General features: G+C 34.2%; 1 protein-coding gene across 11 annotated transcripts in view; it reads right to left on the bottom strand.

The window, feature by feature from the left end:
- Window positions 1–23,478, bottom strand: part of NUF2 (NUF2 component of NDC80 kinetochore complex) — a 40,307-nt gene that overhangs the window by 13,637 nt on the left and 3,192 nt on the right. For 6 of the 11 annotated variants that reach the window (XM_069547487.1, XM_069547445.1, XM_069547504.1 and 3 more), the window contains 10 exons: window positions 22,702–22,836; window positions 21,174–21,248; window positions 20,162–20,238; window positions 19,606–19,667; window positions 9,457–9,554; window positions 8,224–8,297; window positions 5,906–6,002; window positions 4,717–4,779; window positions 2,538–2,675; window positions 284–424 (listed from right to left, as the gene is read on the bottom strand). In XM_069547487.1, coding sequence (XP_069403588.1) covers window positions 284–424; window positions 2,538–2,675; window positions 4,717–4,779; window positions 5,906–6,002; window positions 8,224–8,297; window positions 9,457–9,554; window positions 19,606–19,667; window positions 20,162–20,238; window positions 21,174–21,248; window positions 22,702–22,824 — 948 coding nt within the window. In that variant the 5' untranslated portion in view covers window positions 22,825–22,836. Of the gene's footprint in view, window positions 1–283; window positions 425–2,537; window positions 2,676–4,716; window positions 4,780–5,905; window positions 6,003–8,223; window positions 8,298–9,456; window positions 9,555–19,605; window positions 19,668–20,161; window positions 20,239–21,173; window positions 21,249–22,701; window positions 22,844–23,478 lie in introns of all 11 variants that reach the window. The other 5 variants (XM_069547434.1, XM_069547475.1, XM_069547456.1 and 2 more) reach the window with 1 other exon arrangement.

The following is a 23,478-nucleotide window of genomic DNA, read 5'->3' as shown; positions in this document are numbered from 1 at the left end:
GAACGAGTTTAAAATTCCATGACTTTTCCCCAAAATATACATGGCAATATGCTATGTTAATTAATTAATTATTCATTTTCTCTGAAGGTAACAATGGGTCTACTACTGCTATGTTTAAAAAGAATAGTGTTTTATTCCTGAGCATACATTGCCACATCTATTACACTGTAGAATGATCCTGCTTTTTGGTAAGAAAGTAGCAACAGAAAGTAAAAGCAAATCCGAGGGACTACAGTAAACTATTACATAATAAAAAGGCATAAAAATTCCACACAATACAAACCTCCTTTAAGATAGTAGTTAATTTTTCTCTATTATCTGCAAGGTCCTGTATTTTCTTTTGATATAATTGCACTTCCAGCTGACATGAAGGTAGGCAGTCAACAGAGTCTCGATAGATTTCATATTTTTCCATTACTTCTTGCTTTGGAAGAAAAAAAAAAAACACAGATACCGGTTTGACACTCTCCTTTATGAAACTGCAGTAATGTCAATTTGTTTGCTCTTAATTTCTGTATTTAATACTGAAAGCTTTAGAGCAAAGAACAATTAAGTTTCTAGGTCAGTAAGAAAGCAATATTACTGACATGTGTCTAAGCACATATAATTAGGTTTCCTAATTGTTAAATATCCTTGAACAAAGAAAACATACCATAATTTTACTAAACCACTCATTGAAGTACCTTCCAAAGGTTATTCGTAATGATTTTAAAAGAGTTCATTTCTGCTAATACTCAAACTACTCCCAATTACTCCTAGGTAATTATATTACCAATTACAACCTTTCTATTCATTTGTATAACTATTACTACAAGTAACTCTTTCAAAACGATTAATTCTTCTTCTAAAGTTAGGAAATGAGCACATGTTTACCACGAGCACTGCAATAATACAAAGGCTTCTTTCTGAGTCTACCCCTTCTTCCCGCTTTATTAACCAGTTGGATTTTGTCTGCAGTGAAATGCTTAATCATAGCTTAATCATAGCACCTCATTTTTCCATTAAGCTGTCTTTTTCCTACTAATTTGTAAATACTCTTTTGTGTCTTTCCATATCATGGATATAATCCCTTTACCTATCATATGCATTATATATGTTTCACAGGTCTACTTTTTTCTGCAGCTTTTGGGTTTTCGATCTTAATTTTAAAATTCTATCCAAGATAATATCAATGTTCACCTAAAACTGTTAAATTTCCAGTCCAATTAGAATTTATCTTTGTAAATGGTACAAGGTACAGACCCAACTTAATCTTCTTCTAGATGAACAGCCAATTGAACCAAAATTGCTTATTAAATAAATAGACCTCAAACACTCAGACCTATTTCTGGGCTCTCACTACTGTTCTATTAATCTTTGTCTATTCTCATGTGATAATTCTCAATTATCAGAAATGACTTAAATAACAAATTCAGAAATAAACCAGAAACTTTTTTTCAATCAATAGTTCTTAAACTTTTCCTCATAAAGGATGCTAAATTGTCTAACCACTTCTACTTCTATCCCCTCCTAAATCTACCTCCCACTGTAGCTCATAATCTTTTTTAAACATAAATCATACCATGTTCCAACATCCCCAACTCATAAATTAGCCAATGGTGCACTCCTGCTCTTATGGTAAAATCCAGCATCCTGAAAAACCTGCTCATGGCCTATTTGTCCATCATCTCACACCATTCTCCTTCTTATACATCATACTGTCTTCTTTGAATATAACTTCCTCTCTACTACTTAGCTCATACAATTGGCACATGCTATTCTCTTTGCCTTGAATGCTCTTCAGAGTATAAATTTACTAAGATAACCTCTGCTCATCCTTCAGATGTAAGCATAAATTTCTACTTCCTCCCCATCTTTACCTCTAACTTTCACAATACTAAACTAGAATACTCTCATTATGCTTTTTCTGAAGCACCCTATGCTATTTATTATTTATTTGTTTCTCTTTTTGGTGCTTAAAAAAAAACACAACACTGTTTTTAGAGCAGTTTTAGGTACACTGCCAAATTAAGCAGAAGGTACAGAATTCCCATATATTTCCTGCCTCCATACATGCATATCCTATACTTTTTCATAGTATATATTAAAATTATATAACTGATTATAAAATTATATAATTATATAATGTAAAATTATACAACTATAAGTTTAATTATATATATGTAATTATAATTGTAAACATATCATATAAATATAATAATATAATTATAACTACATTATAATTTAAAATTATATAACTGATTATAACACCATTCTCCCTTAAGATATAGTGACTAAGTCTTATGAGGACAAATCACTTCTGTTTTTGACCACCCAGGGCAAAAAAAGTCTGTTGCATAATTAAGAAAATGTCTTGAAATTATACTTCTTTTCTTATATCCACTTTAGAGAAGAGCTAAAAGTTAGAGACAAGGGCAAAATGTCTAAGAGGGAGAGATGTATAGATAATTTAGAAATTAGAAAATTAACACATGATTAAACAAGAATTGTTAAAAAATAAGAGGACAGAAAAGCATTAAAATAAAAAGAAAACTCACTCTGGAATTTTTAAGCTTCTGGACTGTATCTTTCATTTTTTCTTTATAATTCTTAACTTTCTCTGGAGAATCCACAATTTTTGTTTTCAAATTCTCTTGTATTTCTTTCAAGGAAACCACTGACAATTTTAGTTCATTCTGTTGAAAAAACATTTAAATATATTAGATATAATAATAAAACTAGTGATTTGCCACTATAATAATGGAAAAGAAAAAAGAAATTGGCTCTGTTTTTTTTGTAGTCAGAACAACATATTAAATTCTGACCATATCACTTTCCTGCTTGATGGCTCACATCTGTCTACAAGCCAGAGATTAGGCTCCCTTGTACAATATCATGTAGCTCTTACCCTCCTGTCCAGTGTCATCTTCTACCAGCTTCCTACTATAGCCTACAATCTGGTAATTCCAGTCTGCCTCATGTCTGGACAATTACAAGTGATCTCTCTCTGATCTCGGAATACTGCCATTCGATTCCTGTACTGCAAATGAATTTCCATTGACTTTGAAAATCCTGTTCCTACCTACTCTATATTCTTTCTATAAACAGTATAATCATGTATATGATAATTATAATTATGTATTTAATATGTGTCTCTGAATTAACTGAGCAACCTGGGGTTAAGAACAGTTATTTTTGCTCTCCCACAACCCAAAGAAAGTAACAGCACTGAGAAGGTACTCAGTATATATATATTTACAACAGGAATGCATTACTGTATCACTTGTATAATTGGTCTAAATTATTTTTAACTAAAAAATTTTTTAAAGTTCTCACTTTTTCATCAACTCAGAAGCCAAAACTGAATGTTTGAGACAATATATTTATTATTTTATTATTAGAATTTAGCATACCACCATGTTATCTACTCTTTTAATACCCTATGAAATTAAAGGTCATTTTCCTTACATTAGCACTGACTCTTTATCACTTTTAGTCCCTTCACAAAAACTCTAAAATTTGATATTATATATAAATACAAAGTGATTTCATTTTAATATAGATTTAAATGGGACAGAGAAATGAATAAAATTGAACCACAGTCAATACTATTCTGATAAAAACATCTGGCAATAAAAAGAGTGATTGAAAAATAAGGAATATTTAAATTAAAGTAAGTTTTAGATAGTTATAAAATACAAGTATCAAAATAATAGGGAAATCATCAAAGTACAATGAGAAAATATGGGATTAAAAAAATGAGGAATGAGATAGGCCTTTCTATACATAGACTTAATCCCAAACGTATATGTCTATCAATTTTACTACATAAAAACATGAACCTTCTAATAGGAAAAAATGATGAATTTGAAAGACAAATAGAGTTAAAACCCCTAACTCATGCAGGTTGAAAAAAAAGTGAAATTAAAAAGGAACATAAACAGGTAATTCACAAGGTAAGAAATAATAACAAACCTCTGAATAAGGTGGTCTAAATCACTGAAAATCAAAAAAACCAAAATGAAGATGAGACGTTTATTCCTCTGTAAGAATGACACAGATTAAAAAGAAAAGAAAAACATAAAAATATCCAATTTTGACAATGATGCAGAGAAAGGAATACTCTTATATTCTATACTGGTATCTTTTTAGACGTCAGTTTGGCAACGTGGGCTAAATTTAAGTGTAATTTTCTTTAGCCCCAAAACCATACATTTAGGAATCTACTAAGATAAAAAGCAGCCTGGTAGGCAAATATACAGGTACATGTATAGGTGTGTAGCACACATAGGCTATTGTTCAATAGCAAAAAGTTAGAAGCAATGTGAATGTCTATCAATAGGACACAGGATTGACATTAAGGTGCAGTTATCAAAATAATGGGGATCTATATAGATATGATAACTATTTATACCATAAAGTGAAAAAAAGCAGCTTTGAGTCACAGAGTATAATATCATTTATGTAAAATTACATATATATATGTATATTTGCTTAGAGAAATGTAATCTGTGACATGCATCTGATTGTGTGGTGAATTTGCAGGTGATTTTCACTTTTGTCATACATTTCTGTGTTTCTGTATTTTTTAAAACAATAGTCATCTATTCTATTGGAAAAAGTTAAATTAGCTTCACTTAAAGGGAAGAGAGAAACATTTAATAATAATGCACAGTTAAAATACTCCTACACACAAGATTCAAACCTTAAACGCTAGTTAAATGAAAAGATGCTTACCAAACGCTTAGTTTTCTCTGAAATATCTGATTTCTTTTGTGAATTTCCCTCTTGCAGCACTATCTAGGGAAAAAAGCAAACAACTATTTTCCAGTGATTCAAACAGATTTAAATTTAGTCAATGCTTTTTCAAAAAAAGTCAGAAAGTAGAGGAATTAAACAGATTAGACCAGATATTCCCAAACTTTCTCTGTTCATTATGACCCTAAGCCCATAATAAACCCCTAACAGATCCTTTATTGGGTCATTAAATTCCAATAATTAAATTCCAGTATTTATGTCCTAACAACTTAGTAGCCCCTTGAAAAAGTAATATATGCAAATTGAAAGAAAAATACTATTTTTATTTTATTCTTAAACAGCTACAACTACTTCCAAATTGGATGGGTATGGTATACTATAAAAACTGAGTACTGAACACATCTTAGAATCATGGGTCACAGGCAATTATCATATCCTATTGCATGATAATATTCACACAGCACTTGCGTTTTATTATGGCAAAAGCCAAAAACCCAGGTTCAAAAGATATGAAAGGAAGGTAACATGAGTTCATGTTGAAACTGTGAACCGCCTTGAGCTAGATATTCAAGCAGTGTATGACAGATGCTGAATGTTGTTTTCCTTTAAAATTTAAAACATCCTGAAGCACCCTTGAGGGCTTGCTGTAGCACCTAGGGTGCCTCAGTGCACAATTTAGAAACATTAGGACTAGATATAGAAAAAAATCTTAATTCTGGTCAACAAGATAGCATATAACCTTGACACCATCAATAATTAAAATTCTGTTGACCTGGACAACAGAAATATATATTCATTGTAAGGTAAACAAATGGACACAGCAATATATCCTATTTGTTTAATAACTGAAAGTAATGTGCTGTTGGCCCCTCCATATCACAAATACAAAAATCTTTTGAAAAAGATTTAAGGTGGCTAACAATAGACATCGTTTTTATTTATTTTATTTTTTATATATGTAAATATATATAATATATTTATTATTTATTTATTTAATTGGAGGATAATTACTGTACAATATTGTGATGGTTTTTGCCATACACCAGTCTGCATCAGCCATAGGTATATGTGTGCCCCTCCATCCCAAACCTTCCTCTCATTTCCCTCTCCACCCCATCCCTCCAGGCTGGATACCTGGGCACCGGGTTTGGGTGCCCTGCTTAGATACCGTTTTTTGACGAAACTCTTGATTCAGCGATTGCTGCAGCTCCTGAATATCATCTGAAAGCTGCTTGAACTCTGCCTGCTCTTCAACTGGAACAGAACTGAACACAGCAAAGTAAGTTAAAATAAGATGTATCAAGTTCTTAACCTAGAAAGTCCCAAAAAGGTCTCTGCTCTTCAACAACTTAAAGGAAAAAAACTATCTGCTTTCATGTTTTTGAACTCTCATCCTTCCACATGACAATAATTTAAAATCCATGACCTGGACTCTACTATCCAGCAAAAATAAAAATCAGATGAGCTCTTTAAATTTCTGCCACCAATCTATGTATGGACTCATCTGCATACACATCTACGCTAACTCCACTCCTAATTTTAGTGCTGATTCCATCTTTCTCTGGCTCTCACTTCCTCACATCTCTCTACTGTATCATCCATTTGTTTTGCTCCACAAATCCTTCCAGGAGCACTTTCACATGTTCTAGTCTCTTCCATATGAATGCTCTCAACTTTAGTTTTTGATACGTGATATGTGGTATAGAATTGTTACTTTAATTTTCATTTCCTTGACTGCTATTGAGTTTAATGATTTTTACATATTTTTAATTAGTATTTGCACTTAATCCTCTGTAAATTCCTTGCCCATTTTTAAAATTATATTTTCCCATCAGTTTGTAGTTCTTTGTATTTTAGTAATACTATATGAGCATTATTAGAGATTGAAACATTTTGCTGCAAATGTTGCAAATTTCACTTCCAGTCTGCCATTTCTCTTTTGACTTGGTTTATCATAAATGTTGTTGTTGTTCAGTCATTAAGTCATGTCTAACTCTTTGGGAGCCCCTGGACTGTAGAAAGCCAGGCTCCTTTGTTCTCTACTGTCTCTTGCAGTTTGCTCAAATTCATGTCCATTGAATCTGTGATGCTAACCATCTCATTCTCTACCACCCCCTTCTCCTTTTGCTTCAATCTTTCCCAACATCAGTCTTCCAATGAGTTGACTCTTTGTATCATGTGACCAAAGTGTTGGAACTTCAGCTTCAGTCATTCCAATGAATATTTGGGGTTGATTTCCTTTAGGATTGACTCGTTTGATCTCTTTGCAGTCCAAGGAACTCTCAAGAGTCTTCTCTAGCACCTTAATTTGAAAGCATCAATTCGGTGCTCAGCCTTCTTTATGGCCCAACTCTCACATTCATACATGACTACTGGAAAAAACACAGCTTTGACTTTACAAACATTTCTCGGCAAAGTGATGTCTCTGCTTTTTAATACTCTGTCTAGTTTGTCATAGCTTTCCTTCTAAGGAACAAACATCTTTTAATTTCATGGCTGCAGTCACCATCCACAGTGATTTTGGAGCCCAAGAAAATAAAGTCTGTCATTGCTTCCACTTTTCCCTTTCTATTTGAAATCAAGTGATGGGGTCAGATGCCATGATCTGTTTTAAATGTTGAGTTTTAAACCAGCTTTTTCACTCTCCTCTTTCACCCTTGTCAACAGGCTCTTTAGTTGTTCTTCACTTTCTGCTATTATAGTCGTATTATCTGCATATCTGAGGTTGTTGATATTTGAACACTGTACAAATCTGCCATCTTAAATTTTATTATTGGCCTCCTACTCCCAGTCTTTTCAGTTTACTGCTGTCTCTAACTTTAATGGTGGCTCAGATGGTAAAGTGTCTGCCTACAATGCGGGAGACACCCGGGTTTGATCCCTGGGTCGGGAAGATCCCCTGGAGAAGAAAATGGGCTCTCTCTAAAGGTAATTTATGCCAGAGCAGGCTAAAAACAAAGTTTTTAACTGAAACAGAAAAACCCAGAACATCAACATATTAGAAGGGATAAAAAAATCCTTTTGTTCAAAATCAATATATATAAAGCCAAGAAATTATAACCCTTGAATGATTTCTTCTCCTATCTGATCTTTAAGTCAAAACAAAACAAACCAAACAGTAAAGCTCTGTTGAAGGAATAAAAATTTTAAAGAATTAACTGATCTCAAAGAAGAAAGAGAATCCTGTCAGTTACTGCTTACACATAAGATAAATACCACTAGATATAATTTAGGAGAATTACTTAATGGCTCTAAACATGTCTGGCTAATGTGCTAACAACAAAAAAAGAAAGAAAAGAATACACTATGTGTATATTAAGAGTTAAAGGAAGCACACCCTAGTTTTTCTTCTTCAAAAAAGGTCAACTTAAATACTCTATTTAGTAAGGAAGATAAAAGAGATGAAGTAGACTGTAAATTGTAAAATACTCTTTACCTTCATTTTGCATTTTGAAATTGCATTTTATTTGTAAATTTCCTACTTACTCAAGTCTCTCCAATTTCATTAATGCCTCCTGGTGTGCAGTATTTAACTGCTGCATTTTGTCCACAGAAGATTTCTATTAAAGCAATTTTAACAATTTAATATTAACATTTTTCAACATAATCAATGATATGTTTAAAAAATATCTACCAGTGCTTGCACACTCTACAACTTTCACCATGAGAATTAAGAAATTTAAGAAAGAATTAGGCATCTATAACAAATGAGTTAGGAATTTCTTTACTTATTCAACATACAAATGTTGAGTTCTTATTAACACAGTTAATCATGGTGCTAGGTACCAGGAATAACTCCCAAGAAGACTAACTTGTAGTCCCTGGACTTTCATAGTTCAGTCTCTTTAATGAGTCAGAAAAATAAATATAAAACTATATAACTTGTCATAGGACTGAATATAATGACATTCAACCCAACTTGGGTAATGTCTGGGAAGCAGTATCACAGAGGGTTCACAGAAATGATAGAACTCTGAGCCATATCTTAAAAAAAAATGAGAAATTAGCCAAGCAAATTGTGTGTTAGTATGTGTGGGCACACACATCTGTATGCTTTGGAGAGTATTTGATGCTTAGGTAGTATAGGCGGATCACGATTTGTACAAGGAAATATTTATCTACGTAGCTCACTTGTTTAAGTACTAATTCTCTGGTGTTAACCACGTGCTTTTCTAATAGGATGGTACCCCAAACTGAGAGCAGATGGGAACAAATCACACAGATGACCCAAAATCTTTCCAAATTCTCTAAATTGTTGGTAAAAGGAGTTTAAAGTGATTTACTTGGTTCTTATAATGCAATGCTGAAGCAGATGAATAGAACAAAACGCCTAATTAGCCCATTATTTAGAAAGCAAATATAAACTTCAAATTTCTCAATTATTTAAAGAACATTATCCTATCTATTAAACTCTAAAGAAAAAAAATAGAAGTATCAATATTGTCTTCCCCTCCATTTCCTAATAAAGGAAAAGGAGTCTCTGGTACAAAATTTAAATAAATAACTCAGCCTCTCCCTAATGATACCAAATATAAAAGAAAATCTCATTCTAAGATAAGCTTACTAAATTTGAAATTTCATATATATGTAATATGTAAATTTGATTCTAATGGCCATAAGAAGTTAGTTATCTGTAACAATCATTTCAAGACATATTATTGATATATAAATGATGTTACTGAACTGGTATATGATCCCAAAAATACATTTGAATCTTACATATTGCCAAAGAAATTCCATATATGTCTCACGGCATGCTTCTCGGAAGTGAATAAAGTTGATAATGCCACTTAAAAACCGAGTTGTCCGTTTTGCCTCTAAAAATAGAAAGCAAGCCTCCTTAAATAAATCTTTGAAACAATATAAGTGAAAATTTATTTTCTCCCACCATATATTCTGCTTATAGTATACAGAAAAAAATATTTGTATGCTAATTAACCAAAGTACAGAATATCTGCTCTAACTTAATGATCACAATTATCTTAAGAAAAACCCCCAAAAACAAAAAGCATTTTTGGCCATGAGAGAACAGAAACCAGATATACTATCCCATCCTAAACAAGCAGAAAAACAGATAAAAAGTACAAAATAACAAGTTGTAAACACTGCTGCTGCTGCTGCTAAGTTGCTTCAGTCGTGTCCAGCTGTGTGACCCCATAGATAGCAGCCCACTAGGCTCCCGCGATCCTGGGATTCTCCAGGCAAGAACACTGTCGTGGGTGGCCATTTCCTTCTCCAGTGCATGAAAGTGAAAAGTGAAAGTGAAGATGCTCAGTCGTGTCCGACTCTTCAAGACCCCGTGGACTGCAACCCACCAGGCTCCTCCGTCCATGGGATTTTCCAGGCAAGAATACTGGAATATGGTGCCATTGCCTTCTCAGTGTAGACACTGAACTATAAGTAATATACAATAGCAATTTTCAAGAAAGGTAAATGAGGTGAACCCTACTAATGCACTAGCCTACCACTTGAGTGAATTTTTAGGCTATATCCTGAGGGTGATCACAAACAGAACCTTGGGTATTGCTGAGACATGAAGACAGAATTTAGAGTTCGGAGAGAACAAAAAAAAAAATAGGATTTTTAGAGTTTAAAGAGGCCAAGGAAGCTAGAATATATAAAAACTCTATCTTCTTGACTCAGTCTTCATGAACATAATCTATAAATACATTCTGTTTGTTCAGGAAGGTTCAGAAAAGCAATAGCATTTTAAGGACAGAAAGACGAGACCCAAATCAAACTTTTACAGTTGAAAAATAAAATATCTGAGATGAAAAATACAATAGATAGGATTAAGGGCAGATTATATCTACAGATGAAAGGATTAATGAAACTGAAAACATAGGAATAAAAGCTATCTAAAATGAAAGCCAGAGAGAAAAAAAATGAATAGAGTATTTAGGAACTTAAGGACAATATCAAGCAGCATAATAAATGTGTAATTAGAGTCCTACAAAAAGGAACCGTAGAAAAAACTTTTATACAATAGCTAAATATTTTCCAAACTTGACAGAAACTATAAACATATCCAGGCTTCCCTGGTGGCTCAGATGGTAAAGAATGTGCCTTCAATGCAGGAGATGTGGGTTCAATCCGTGGGTCAGGAAGATCCCCTGGAGGAGGAAGTAGCAAGCCACTCCACTATTCTTGCCAGGAGAACTCCATGGACAGAGGAGCCTGGAGGGCTACAGTCCATGAGGTCACACAGAGTTGGACACAACTGAGTGACTCACACACACACATAAACATATCCAAGGAACTATAAACATATCTAAGGAAGGGGGACAAAAATAAAATCTTTAAAGGCACATGATAATCAATTTGCTGAAAACTTGTGATAAAGAGAAAGTCTTATTAAAAACAGCCAGACATGAGGAGAATCAAGAGAGAATAACTCCAGGCTCAGTAAGCAGTTAGTTTGGATTATTAACTTTCATGAAGAAACAGCTGATCACACCTTGGACTCACATGACACAGGGAATTGAAGCTGAGGTCCCTAAAAGATGTGGGACTCTAGAAAGGCTACATCCTTAGTGAAATGGTAGATTAAGGGGAAAAAATGCAGGGAAATGACAAAGTTAGTAGTGTTTCTGCATCGTCTCTGTGAGGAAATAATCTCCTCTGAGAACTCTAAATTGTGGACCCATTGCCATAAGGATTTTTATTTTAAACTATATATTTGATCTAAGAACTATCAAAATTAGGCATTTAGATTAGAAATTGGTCTTTGACCAATGATAATCCTGAAATAACTTCCAAAAAGAAAAGATATCTCAGAAGGGATGCGGCCTCAATTCCCGAAGCCAGAGTGTCACAGGACTACTCTGTTGAAGATAAAATTAAATTTATAATCACAAATGCATGTGTGTGTGTGTGTGTGTGTGTGTGTGTGTGTCAAGTACAGGGAGGATGTAGAGGAATTCTAACTATCACACAAACATCTATAATAAGGTCATGGGATGCAGCTAAAGCAAGGCTAGAGGGAAATTTATAGCATTAAACATCTATGGTAGGAAAAAAGAAAGGTCTCAATTGATGGCCTCAGCTTCTATCTTTAAAAGACTGGAGGGAAAAAAAAGAAAAGAAAACCCAAAGCAAGCATGAAACAAGAAGGAATAACAATGAGCACAAGAACCAATAAAACAAAAAAAAGAAATAAAATAGCTAAAAATTAGAGAGACAAAAAGCTCAGCCTTTCAAAACATCAGCAAAATTGAGAAACTTCTAGCCAGATTGATCAGGGAAAAGTAAATGAATGAAGAAACAAATTATTAATGTCAAAATGAGAGAGGGACATCACTGCTGACCCCAAAGACTGTTCAATGATACAGGAAAAATATGAGCAATGCTATGTTAATAAATCTGCCCATTTAAAGTAAATAGATAAACTCTCTGAAAAAAGGTAAGCTACAAATCTCACTTAGTAGCTCTGGAAATAACCAGCATAATCTGTTATTTATTTAAAAATAAATTAATTAATAATTCATAGAGAAAACTCCAATCTCAGTTGGATTCACTGGTGAATTCTAACAAACATTTAAGAAAGAAAGAATACAAGTTTTACATAACTATTTCTGGAAATGAAAGGGAATCTCTCTAAACTCATCCTGAAAAGCCAGCAATATCTTGATATCCAAATTTGTCACTGCAGTGGCATTACAAAAAAAATACAGACCAACAGCTCTCATGAACATGCTCACAGAAACACAACAAAATATTAGCAAATCAAATTCAGCAATATGTTAAAAAACACTATATCATAACCAAATAGGGTTCATCCTGAATACAAAGTTGACTTAACATTCAAAAATCAAACAATGTAATCCACTAGACTGAAGAAGAGAAAGCACATGATTTTCTCATTAGATACAGAGAAGAAATTTAACAAAAGTGAACACCCACTCATGATACAAAATGCAAAGAGAAGTTACTTACCCTAATAAAGGCCATCTAAGAAAATCCTATAACTAACATACTTCCTGATAAAAGCCTAAATGCTTTCCCCTGAAGAATAGGAATAACACAATAATGCATACTCTCAACATTTTATTCAACATTATGCTAGAAGTCCTAGCCACTGCAGAAAGAAAGAATAATAAGTCAAATACATCTAGATTGGCAAGATGTAAAACCGTCTTTGTTCTCAAACAACTGGACTGCCTCAAACAACTGTAGAAAACCCTAAGGAATCTATTCTAAAAATCTATTAGAAATAAGGTCAATATATAAAAATCAATTGTCTCTCTACACTAGCAATGACCAATCCATCCAAAATTTAAACTGAAAGAAATACACATTACTTTCAGATAAATTTAACAAAATGAATCTGACCTGTACTCTGAAAATTATAAAACATAGTCATGAAAAATTAAAGACAACCTAAATAAATGGAGGTAAATACACTTGGATTACAAGACCTAATATTATCAAGTTGTCTCAATTATCCACCAAATGAACTATACATTCAAAGTAATCTCAGTCAAAATTCTAGGAGATTATGGAGGGTAGAGGAGCACAGAAGTGACCGGCTAGTTCTAAAATTTATATGAAAATACAAAAGACCAGAATAACTAAAACAATTATGAAATAAGAGAACAAAGTTGGAGAACTTAAACACTGCCTGATTTCCAGACTTACTATAAAGGTTGAAGTAATCAAGGTAGTATGGTTGGTGCAGAGACACCATATAGATCAACGGAGCGAAGGATGCAGCCAGAAATACATATAGTAACTGACTTTTTAATGCAGATTCTTTAGAGTACTTTAGGTTCACAGAAAAATTAAGCAGGAAGTAGAGTTTCCATGTATTCTATGTCCTGATATAGCCTACTCCACTATCAACATCCCCCACCTGAGTGGTACATTTGTGACAAAAGATGAACCTACAATGACATGTCAATATTAGTCAAAGTTCATAGTTTACATCAGAATTCACTCTTGGAATGTACATAGAAATCTGTACATTTTACAGATTTTGACAAAGGTATAGGCCTTTTTATTTATTTACTTATTTTTACTTTACAATATTGTATTGGTTTTGCCATACGTTGCCATGAATCAGCCATGGGTATACATGTATTCCCCATCCTGAACCCCCTTCCCACCTCCCTCCCCATCCCATCCCTCAAGGTCATCCCAGTGCACCAGCCCTGAGCACCCTGTCTCATGCATCAAACCTGGACTGGCGATCTGTTTCATGTATGATATTTTACATGTTTCAATGCCATTCTCCCATATCATCCCACCCTCGCCCTCTCCCTCAGAGTCCAAAAAACTGTTCAATACATCTGTGTCTCTTTTGCTATCTTGCATACAGGGTTATTGTTACCTTCTTTCTAAATTCCATATATATGACAAAGGTATAATGACACAAATATAACACTGTATAACTACAGTATTATACAGGATAGTTTCACTGCTGTAAAAATCCTCTCTGCCCTGGCTATCCATTCTTTCTCCTCCCGCAGTCCCTGGCAAACAATGATCTTTTTACTATCTTCATAGTTTCTGCCTTTTTCAGATTGTCATAATTGTAATAGTACTGTAAATAGCATTTGCAGACTGACTTCTTATACTTAGTGATACGCATCTGAGATTCCTGACGTCTTTTTATTGCTTCATAACTCATTTCTTTATAGCACTAAGTAATATTCCCCTGGCTTGATGTACTATTTCATCCATTCACCTACTGAAGGATGTCTTGCTTGCTTCTAGGTTTTGACAATTATGAATAAAGCTGCAAAAAGATGTTAACAGGTTTTTGTGTGGACATGCGCTTTCTAGATGTTTGGATAAATAACAAGGCACATGAGTATTAGATCGTACAGTAAGAATACACTTAGCTTTGTAAGAAACTGACAACTGTCTTCCAAGGCTGCTATACCATTTTGCATTCCCACAAGAGATAAATGAAAGTTCCTGTTGCTCCATATCCTTCCTCATCAGCATTTGGTATTGTCAGTGTTTTAGATTTCTGCCATCCTAATAGATGTGCAGAATCAATTAGTTTTGACAAAAGTGCCAGGGTAGTTCAATGGCAAAAGGATAAGCTTTTCAATGAGTGATGCTAGAATACTTTGATAATCATATGCATAAAGGAAAAAATTAACCTTGCCCTTTGCCTCACATGATATTCAAAAATTTTAGGCATTAAATAATAAAGGCGGAAACTATAATACGCTTACAGCAAAATAAAGGAGTAAAATTTAGTCAAATAAATCCTTGAGGCCAAGATTTTCTGATAGAATGCAAAAAATAGTTTTATGAATGACAAAAGAAAAAATATCAATTGGAATATTAAAAACTGAAATACATCTTGCTTTTGAAAAGACATGGTTATGAAATTGAAAAAGCAAGTAACAGCCCAAGGGAAAAACCTGTATAACATGTATCTGATAAACTCCTTGTTTCCAAAATATCTGAAGAAACCTTCTAACTCAATCACAAGACAAACAATTCAATTTTTAAAAGCTAGCTAAATGATTCAAATATATACTTCCAAAGCAAATAAGCATATGAAAGTTTGCTCATTATTATCTAGCCATGAGGGAGATGTGAATTGAAACCATGAAACATAACTAGACAGTCTTTGCGTGCATGCGGGCTCAGTCATGTCCCACTTTTTGTGATCCATGTACTGTAGCCCACCATGCTTCTTTGTCCATGGAATTTTCCAGGCAAGAATACTGGAGTGGGTTGCCATTTCCTACTCCACGTGGTCTTCCCTGATCCAGGAATCAAACCCATGTACTTGTGTCTCCTGCATTAGCAGGTGGATTCTTCACTACTGTGCCACCTGGGAAACCCAGAGATAGCCTTTAGCATGTCAAGTTAAAAACCTACAGCATCGAGTACAAGAAGGATGTAGAGGAATTGAAACTATCCCATACTGCCAATGGCAATGCACTAGAGCTTAACGATACAGCCACTTAGAAGAACAGTTTGGCAGTTTCCGTAAAGGTTAAGCATGTGCTTACTATATAAACCAGCATTTCTACTTTTAGTATTTATCCCATCTGAATGCAGAGTTCCAAAGAATAGCCAGGAGAGTTAAGAAAGCCTTCCTCAGTGATCAATGCAAAGAAATAGAGAAAAACAATAGAATGGGGAAGATTAGAGATCTCTTCAAGAAAATTAGAGATACCAAAGGAACATTTCATCAAAGATGGGCTCGATAAAGGACAGAAATGGTATGGACCTAACAGAAGCAGAAGATATTAAAAAGAGGTGGCAAGAATACACAGAAGAACTATACAAAAAAGATCTTCACAACCCAGATAATCACGAAGGAATGATCACTCACCTAGAGCCAGACATTCTGGAATGTGAAGTCAAGTGGACCTTAGGAAGCATCACTACAAACAAAGTTAGTGGAGGTGATGGCATTCCAGTTGAGCTATTTCAAGTCCTAAATGATGATGCTGTGAAAGTGATGCACTCAATATGCTAGCAAATTTGAAAAACTCAGCAGTGGCCACAGGACTGGAAAAGGTCAGTTTTCATTCCAATCCCAAAGAAAGGCAATGCCAAAGAATGCTCAAACTACCACACAATTACACTCATCTCACACGCTAGTAAAGTAATGCTTAAAACTCTCCAAGGCAGGCTTCAGCAATACGCGAAACATGAACTTCCAGATGTTCGAGCTGGTTTTAGAAAAGGCAGAGGAACCGGAGATCAAATTGCCAACATCCGCTGGATCACTGAAAAAGCAAAAGAGTTCCAGAAAACAATCTATTTCTGCTTTAGTGATTATGCCAAAGTATTTTAACTGTGTGCATCACCACAAACTGTGGAAAATTCTTAAAGACATGGGAATACCAGAACACCTGAACTGCCTCTTGAGAAATCTGTATGCAGGTCAGGAGGCAACAGTTAGAAATGGAAATGGAACAACAGACTGGTTCCAAACAAAGAAAGTAGTATGTCAAAGCTGTATACTGTCACCCTGCTTATTTAACTTATATGCAGAGTATCATCATGAGAAATGCTAGGCTGGATGAAGCACAAGCTGGAATCAAGATTGATGAGAAAAATACCAATAACCTCAGATATGCAGATGACACCAACGTTATGGCAGAAAGTGAAGAAGAACTGAAGAGCCTCTTGATGAAAATGAAAGAATAGAGTAAAAAAGTTGGGTTAAAGCTCAGCATTCAGAAAACGAAGATCATGACATCCAGTCCCATCACTTCATGGCATATAGATGGGGAAACAGTGGAAACAATGGCTGACTTTATTTTTCTGGGCTCTAAAATCACTGCATATGGTGACTACAGCCATGAAATTAAACGATGTTTAATCCTCAGAAGAAAAGTTATGACCAACCTAGACAACATATTAAAAAGCAGAGACATTACTTTGCCAATAAAGGTCCGTCTAGTCAAGGCTATGGTTTTTCCAGTAGTCATGTATGGATGTGAGAATTGGACTATAAAGAAAGCTGAGCGCTGAAGAACTTATGCTTTTGAACTGTGGTGTTGGAGAAGATTCTTGAGAGTCCCTTGGACTGTAAGAAGATCCAGTCAGTTCATCCTAAAGGAAATCAGTCCTGAATATTCACTGGAAGGATTGATGCTGAAGCTGAAACTCCAGTACTCTGGCCACCTGAGACGAAGAACTGACTCATTTGAAAAGACCCTGATGCTGGGAAAGATTGAAGGCAGGAGAAGGGGACAACAGAAGATGAGATGGTTCGATGGCATCACTGACTCGATAGACATGAGTTAGAGTAAACTCCGGGAGTTGGTGATGGACAGGGAGGCCTGGTGTGCTGCAGTCCATGGGGTCACAAAGAGTTAGACATGACTAAGTGACTGAAATGAACTGACCTGAAAACCTTTGACTGTATGGATCACAACAAACTGTGGAAAATTCTTAAAGAGATGAGAGTACCAGACCTTACCTGCCTCCTGAGAAACCTGTATGCGGGTCAAAAAGCAACCGTTAGAACCAAACATGAAATAAAAGACTGGTTCAAAATTGTGAAAGGTTGTATTTTGTTGCCCTGCTTATTTAACTTATACGTAGAGTACATCATGTGAAATGCCGAGCTGGATGAAGCACAAGCTGGAATGAAGACTGCCAGGAGAAATATCAATAACTTCAGATATGCAGATGACACCACTCTTATGGCAGAAAGTGAAGAGGAGCTAAAAAGCCTCTTGATGAAGGTGAAAGAGGAGAGTGAAAAGCTTCCTTAAAACTCAACATTCAAAAACCCAAGATCATTACATCCAGTCCCTTAGCTTCATAGCAAATAGATGGGGAAAGAATGGAAACAGTGACAGCCTTTATTTTCTTGGGCTCCAAAATCACTGGAGATGGTGACTGCAGCCACAAAATTAAGACACTTGCTCCTTGGAAGAAAAGTTATGACCAACCTAGATAGCATATTAAAAATTAGGAAAAACACTTTGACAACAAAGATCTATATAGTCAAAGCTATGCTCTTCCTGGTAGTCATGTATGGATGTGAGAGTTGGACCATAAAGAAGGCTGAATGCCGAAGAATCGGTGCTTCTGATTTGTGGTGTTGGAGTAGACTCTTGAGAGTCCCTTGGACTGCAAGGAGACCAAACCATTCAATACTAAAGGAAATCAGTCCTAACTATTCATTGGAAGGACTGATGCTGAAGCTGAAGCTCTAATATTTTGGCCACCTGATGTAAAAAGTCGATTCATTAGAAAAGACCCCAGTGTTGGGAAAGATTGAAAGCAGGAAGAAAAGGGTACGACAGAGGACGAAATGGTTGGATGGCATCACTGACTCCATGGACTTGAGTTTGAGCAAGCTCTGGGAGATGGTGAAGGACAGGGAAGCCTAGTGTGCTGCAGTCCATGAGGTCACGAAGAGTCAGACAAGACTGAACAACTGAACAACAGCAACCTTTATCCATAGAAATGAAAATATGTGCATACAAAGATCTGTACACTAATGTTCACAGCAACTTTATACACAATGGCCAAAACAGGAAGCAATTCAAACGTCTTACCAACTGGACAACAGATAAATAAACTGTATACTTATGATAGACTGCTACTCTAAAATAAAAGAACAAAGTACTAATAAATGCAATAACGTGGACAAATCTCAAAAGCACTATGCTAAATTAAAGAAGCCAGACACAAAAGACTAAAGACTATATGATTTCAATTACATGAGGTTCTGAAAAGTCAAAATATTACAGGGATAAAAAGTAGACTGTAAAGGGATATAAGGGAACTTTGCGGGTCATGACTGTGGTGCTGGTTATATAACTATATATTTTTACTAAGATTTATCCAGTTATGCATTTAAAATTAGTGAATTTTTATTTTGTATAATTTATATGCCAATAAACAAAAAAAGAGATCCAAAATGGGATAAAAATAAATTTTTATATAGTACACCTAATATCTTGAAACATAAAATAACTTGATTTGTAAACACTAAAGAGTCAAATAAATTAAGGGACACAAAATTAGGAGAACTTTACATTTTAATACAATATCATGACTATCATGATTATCCTGTTAAAAGTTGTTTTCTTCATGGTAAAAAGTAATTATGATATTTGATAAAACTGGTATGATTAATTCATTATGCAACATCACAGCTTACATATTGTTTGTATTCATAATCTCAAACTTACAGAACATTTTCAAATGTAAGGAGTTAAGAAAAACTAATCAAAAAAACAGCTTTTCTGTGACTTTACAAAGGAATAATTTCCAATAATGGGGTATTAAAAAATTCATCCTTGAGAATCAAGACACACTTTCTAAATCTAAGTTCCATTAAGTCTTTTCTTTTTTTCACATTATTGATAGAAAGGTAAAATGTTAGATTAAGGCCAAACATTAAAAACTGTCTTAATTTTCACTTACTTGGATATAGAATATCAGCAATCTCAAAGTCATTCACCCGACAGATGGGCAGAAATGAGTCCCTTGAAGATAAAGTGGAGCAAGCATATTGAAAAGTATCTTTTGAGTTACATACTAAGTCAAAAAGGATAAACATCTTTTTATCAAAAAGATTTCTGGATATATTTCTCAATATCATAGGACTGAGTCAGAAGTCTACAATACATAATCATATAGCACTGAAATCTACTTTTTCTGTATATTACAAAAGTATTCATGTAATACCAAGGTATAGTTATAGATTCTAATAAACAACACATACTCTTGGAAGTACTAGGACTCTCTAAGATGCAAAACTCTAACAATTTTAGACTCATAGTATCTTAATACATCAACTGAAAGAACTGAAGTGGGGGCAGCTAGCTATATTGCTGGAAATGTACAATTTTGAGTATTTAGGGAGGGAATGGAGAGAAAAATGGTAGAAATTCCTTTCCAAAGAAAATTATGTCTTTAAGAAAGCCAAATGTAATGTAAATATGAATGTGGACTAAGAAAATAATGACTCTTTACTTACAAGTGAATAAACAAATTGCTGACTGGTAAGAAGCCTTCCATTATATGTGGATACATGACCTCAGAGTTCACTGGCATCTAAATGTAATAAATCACAAAATTCAAGTTACAAATTGATTAGACAAAATGAGAAAAATTTTCAACCTTAAGAAAGTTTAATCACATATTAAAATCAAAATATATTAACTTACTATCATTAATTTGAACAAGCAAGGCAGATCCTGGCCCAAACCTGACATGTCACTAATATTAATAATGCTCAGTTCATAGTGAGTGCTCAGTAAAGACTTTTTAAATGAATGAAAAAATAAAGGGGTAATGGTTAGCATTTGCTAAATATCAGGTACCCTCCTAAATTATATAAACATATTCTTAACATATCCCTTCTTAATTTCTGTAATAACAGTAGAACAGAGTACTAACTTTATTTTATAGACAAAGAAACTAAGCCTTAACAAGTTTTCACAGCAAATAAAAGACAAACCTTTCGATTTTCAAACAATACATATTGAGATTCTACAGATATTGCTTTTTTGTACATCTTCAATTGATGCCCTGAAGACTTAACAGCAAAAAAAGATTAAGAAAAATAATCTTCCTACTAAAAATACCTAATCTGCTAAAAGCTCAACTGCTTTATTTCAACTGTTTTCAATCTCAGTGCATATCTCTTATCCCAATTTGGAAGTCTTTCCTGAGAAGAGAACAGTATCTGTGAAGACTTTGCTATTGCTTATTGTAGTCTCTGAAGATGAGCCTGGAAATTTATGAATAACTGCAGGGAATCAATAACTTGTGTCATCTAGGTTTTCAGTAGTAGTTTTCATCTTAGTAAAGCTATCAATATATATCATTACTACACCTAAGATTCCTTTGTAAATGACATTAACTTTAAATAAGCCTTTGATTTTGCTAAAAATAAAGTGAAGAACCTCCTATCCTGAAAACCAATACTCAATGTAAGCAGGAGAAATGCAGCAAAAGAACATAATTTCGCTTCATCTTAAACCCACCATGTAAAAATGCTCCAGTCGAATTCCATATACGATCTGTAAAGCTCTCATGTAGATCATATGCAAGACTTCAGGCTATAACAGAAAAATAATTTTTAACACTCTGTTGTACCACTATCACCATTACTGTCCAATACTGTAGTTAATGGATAAAAAGAAGAGTGACAACATTACTCCGTTTCCCTTGAAATATTTTTTTTGCCACTTTATTTTTTAATTGAAGGATAATTGCTTTATAGAATTTTGCTGTTTTCTGTCAAACATCAACAAGAATCAGCCATAGGTACACCCGTGTGCCCTCCCTCCTGAGCCTCCCTCCCCATCCTACCCCTCTAGATTTTTAGAGCTCCTGTTTGAGTTCCCTGAGTCATACAGCAAATTCCTGTTGGCTATCTATTTTACATATGGTATTGTAGGTTTCCATGTTACTCTCTCCGTACATCTCATCCTTAATTTTTCCATATTTTAAAACACCTTATATACTCATCAATTTGCTCATATGCGCTAAGTCATATGTACTGGTCAATAAGTTCAGTTGTTTACGCTTATACACAGAATGATAACAAGAATATTCATATCTAATCCAGGCAATCTATCCATATTAGGGAATGGAAGAATAGGTTAGTCTTTCAAAACATGTCATCAAACATATGACAAAACTAATGAGGGCGTTTTTTTTGTTTTGTTTTATTTTTAAAAAGAACATGGGAAATTTTGTTTGACGCCTCAGATGTTAATTAAGATGCCTTAGCTGTTTAAGGGACTACTATGATCCAGGAGGTATACATTTAATTAGGATAGTATGGGATTTTTAACTTTCATCTTCTAAATCAGCAATTCCAAAACACTGCGTATAGAACCTTTTGTCATCCATATACAAACAAGTTTATTTATTCTGAGATTATTGCTTCCATTTTAAGGAATTAAAGAGTCATCAAGATCAAAAAGTTTAAGTTCTACATCATTAAACTAGGTTTTATTATGTTATCACTTCAAGATGAACACAGGAAAATGGAAGGAGACTTTGGGATTTTCTGTGACACATGAATAGTTCATTTTTGCATTTAACAACTAAAGACATAAAAATATACTATCTGTCAAAACAAGACAATTCCCCGTTGGGGCCTAATGCAAGAAAATTAATCTGTAAGCTTTCCAAGAAGATTGCTTCTAAGCACTTTTTGTGATTGGAAACTACCTGGAGTAAGTTCCTTCAAGCTTTACCAATAAATGATACTCTCAGACCACTACTCCAATAATAAAAAGTTTAATATACTGTAATACATCTATGGTTTAGAAGATTTTTTTGGAAGAAAACAACTGCATTAAAGACTTGAATTCCTAATGGGAATGCAGAAGTTGCCCCACATAAAAAACAGTGTTATTTTAAAATAACTCTAGTTGACAGATTTTCTCTAGATTAAAGTTACTAGCCTATATCAAACAGTGATATACATGCCTTTCCCCACACATTACAGACCTAGTGTAGCCTGTATACTAACCACATGCAAGAAGAACCACGTTTTACCTTGGGATTTGGAGAAAGATCATTCTTGGAAAGGTTTTTACCATCAGCTCCTGTTAAGATTTTGTTTCGAATATGAACCACAACTTCAGCTGCATTATATCTGGGAAAAGACAAAGTTTCCATCTTGGGAGTCTCCTGTTGGCTTGAAGGAATTAAAAACAAAGGTCAGAAACATGGCACAACCAGCAGTTCTCACCACCTGGAAGCTGACAAATGTAAGGACAAAATTAACAAGCCAGGGTTGAGCTATATTTAACGTGGTGCTATCATCAAACCATCACACATCCTAGTAAGGTGACACTAAAAACAAATATATACACACATACACACACACATATTTACACACACATATATATATACACACATATATATTCTAAAACAGCTTTTATTCTAAAGCAACACAGTCATTTTCTAATTTAACTAATGCCGTTTTCTTTTTCATGGGAAAGAGGACTTAGGTTGAACAGACAGATGAGAAACTATGTTTTTTGTTTTTTTTAAAGTTTGGGAGGCAGAGTTCAATAAGATCCTGAGAATTAATCTTCAAAGTAAAATATATAGGTAACACTATCAGCAGAATCTATACACAAACAACAGCAACACAGGGTAAATAAACAATAAGCTGCATTGTACTCTGATTTGACATTCTATTTAATGATACACAGTGAGATTAAGAAGGTTTAAGATGTAAGTGGGACCAGAGAGAAAAAAAAAAGAGCAAGAATAGAATAGCTGTAAGTGAGTAAAAGTCATCAGTCATGTCATCATCACTCTTTG

The sequence above is a fragment of the Ovis canadensis genome, chromosome 1, assembly GCF_042477335.2.
Source record: "Ovis canadensis isolate MfBH-ARS-UI-01 breed Bighorn chromosome 1, ARS-UI_OviCan_v2, whole genome shotgun sequence".
NCBI lineage: Eukaryota > Metazoa > Chordata > Mammalia > Artiodactyla > Bovidae > Ovis > Ovis canadensis.
The sequence above is the reverse complement of the archived record's forward strand: the minus strand, read 5'-3'. Positions and strand labels throughout refer to the sequence as shown.